Below are 1466 nucleotides of genomic sequence, written 5' to 3'. Positions count from 1 at the left end.
TATCATAGCTAGTTCGATGTGGTGATTACACTGACGCTGTGACTGTTAATTGACGTGATTGAATGGCTGCCGTAAAACTTGATTTGTATGCGGCATGTGCCCGTAGAAGTAGTCAAAGATGTGGTGCTGGCCGAGATTTCGACAAAAGTATCAATTCATTCCATTCTTAGCCAACTTACACAGCGGCAATCAAAACAATACAAGGATACCCCCAGATCCTCTATTATCTGAAAGGTACGCTTTTTTATCTTGAAGGAGTTGAAGAGACGAAGACCACCGACAACAAAAAATAACAAACGTCACCATGTCCGAGACAAAGGATCTGTCCTCTCAGGTTCAGGACACAACAAAAGACACAGCTTCCAAAGAGCAGGAATCTCCTGGTGCGTTCACAGTCCTCTAACCAAACTTAGTGCTTATCGTCCCCATTGCAGTCAACCTTGAGTCAATCCCCAGGAGCGGAGCTGGCGTCGTAAATGATGCTGGAGATGTCCTAGATGACGCCGGCAACATTGTCGGCAAGATCGCCGACACCGATAACCTCAAGAACCTCGTAGGCAACACCGTCAACACCGCCAGCGATGTTGTTAGCTCTTCAGGCGATGTCCTAGGCAAGACCCTGCCTATTGGACAAGGAAAGCCTGAGGAGGAGGACGACTCCCACGACGAGGCAAAGAGCGAATATACAACCCAGTCCAGAGACAAGAAGTCCGGCGGCCTGGGAGACACCGCCAGTACTGTCACAGGAGCTGTCGGTGACACAGCTGAAGGTGCCACGGAAGCTGTTGGCGATACAGCTAAAAACGTGGGCGAGACAGGCAAGTCAGACGCTACTTCTCAAGCCACCGACAAAAAGACACCCACAGAAACTCCTAAGGCACCTGGGGTCAAGTACGTGACACCTGATGACAAGTCTGAGGACCAGGACCAGAAGGATATCAGCCTCGAGGACCGCGACGTTCCCGCCGATGGCGAGGATAAGCTCAAGGAGGTTGCTCCAGAGGAGGCTAAGGAATGTTGTTTATATTGCGCAGTAGTGCTGGGTGAATAGATTTTTTTTTTTTTATGAAACTTAGTTGTTCATTATTAAGATGAGAGTTCTTCTCAGGTTTATATCTCTAAATGATTTCATCTAGGACTTTAAACTTTAAATCTAGGACTTTCAGACTGTTAGTCTGAATCCTGAAGGGAAGGGGGATCCCCGGATTTTCCAACAGCCCCTGGACTGGGAGCTACAGCAGTAGAAACGAACAAGGAATGGTTCACCTATGTGATCTCAGACGTTCCTACAAGGCTGACCGACTTTTACGGAAATGAGGTGAATAGTGACAGCGTCGTTAGCGACGAGATAGAAATCCAGACTGGGCTCAAGCCCATTGATGTACGTACCGGAAGACAATTCTCGGATAACCCCTTGACCAAGGCCCTGCTTGTGTCTTTCCTGAAGCCCACAAAGAGATTCTGGT

At 48.4% G+C, this 1466-nt stretch overlaps 1 protein-coding gene across 1 annotated transcript; it reads left to right on the top strand.

The window, feature by feature from the left end:
• Nucleotides 1–304: 304 nt before the first annotated feature.
• FOXG_16135 (uncharacterized protein) lies at nt 305–1051 on the top strand (the record flags this gene model as incomplete). The annotated part of the gene is made up of 2 exons (XM_018396225.1): nt 305–383; nt 435–1051. 2 exons carry the CDS (start codon nt 305–307, stop codon nt 1049–1051), a joined length of 696 nt encoding a protein of 231 aa, XP_018256733.1.
• Between the last annotated feature and the right edge of the window lie 415 nt (nt 1052–1466).

This window comes from Fusarium oxysporum, chromosome 3 (assembly GCF_000149955.1).
Source record: "Fusarium oxysporum f. sp. lycopersici 4287 chromosome 3, whole genome shotgun sequence".
Classification (NCBI taxonomy): Eukaryota; Fungi; Ascomycota; class Sordariomycetes; order Hypocreales; family Nectriaceae; genus Fusarium; species Fusarium oxysporum.
The sequence above is the reverse complement of the archived record's forward strand: the minus strand, read 5'-3'. Positions and strand labels throughout refer to the sequence as shown.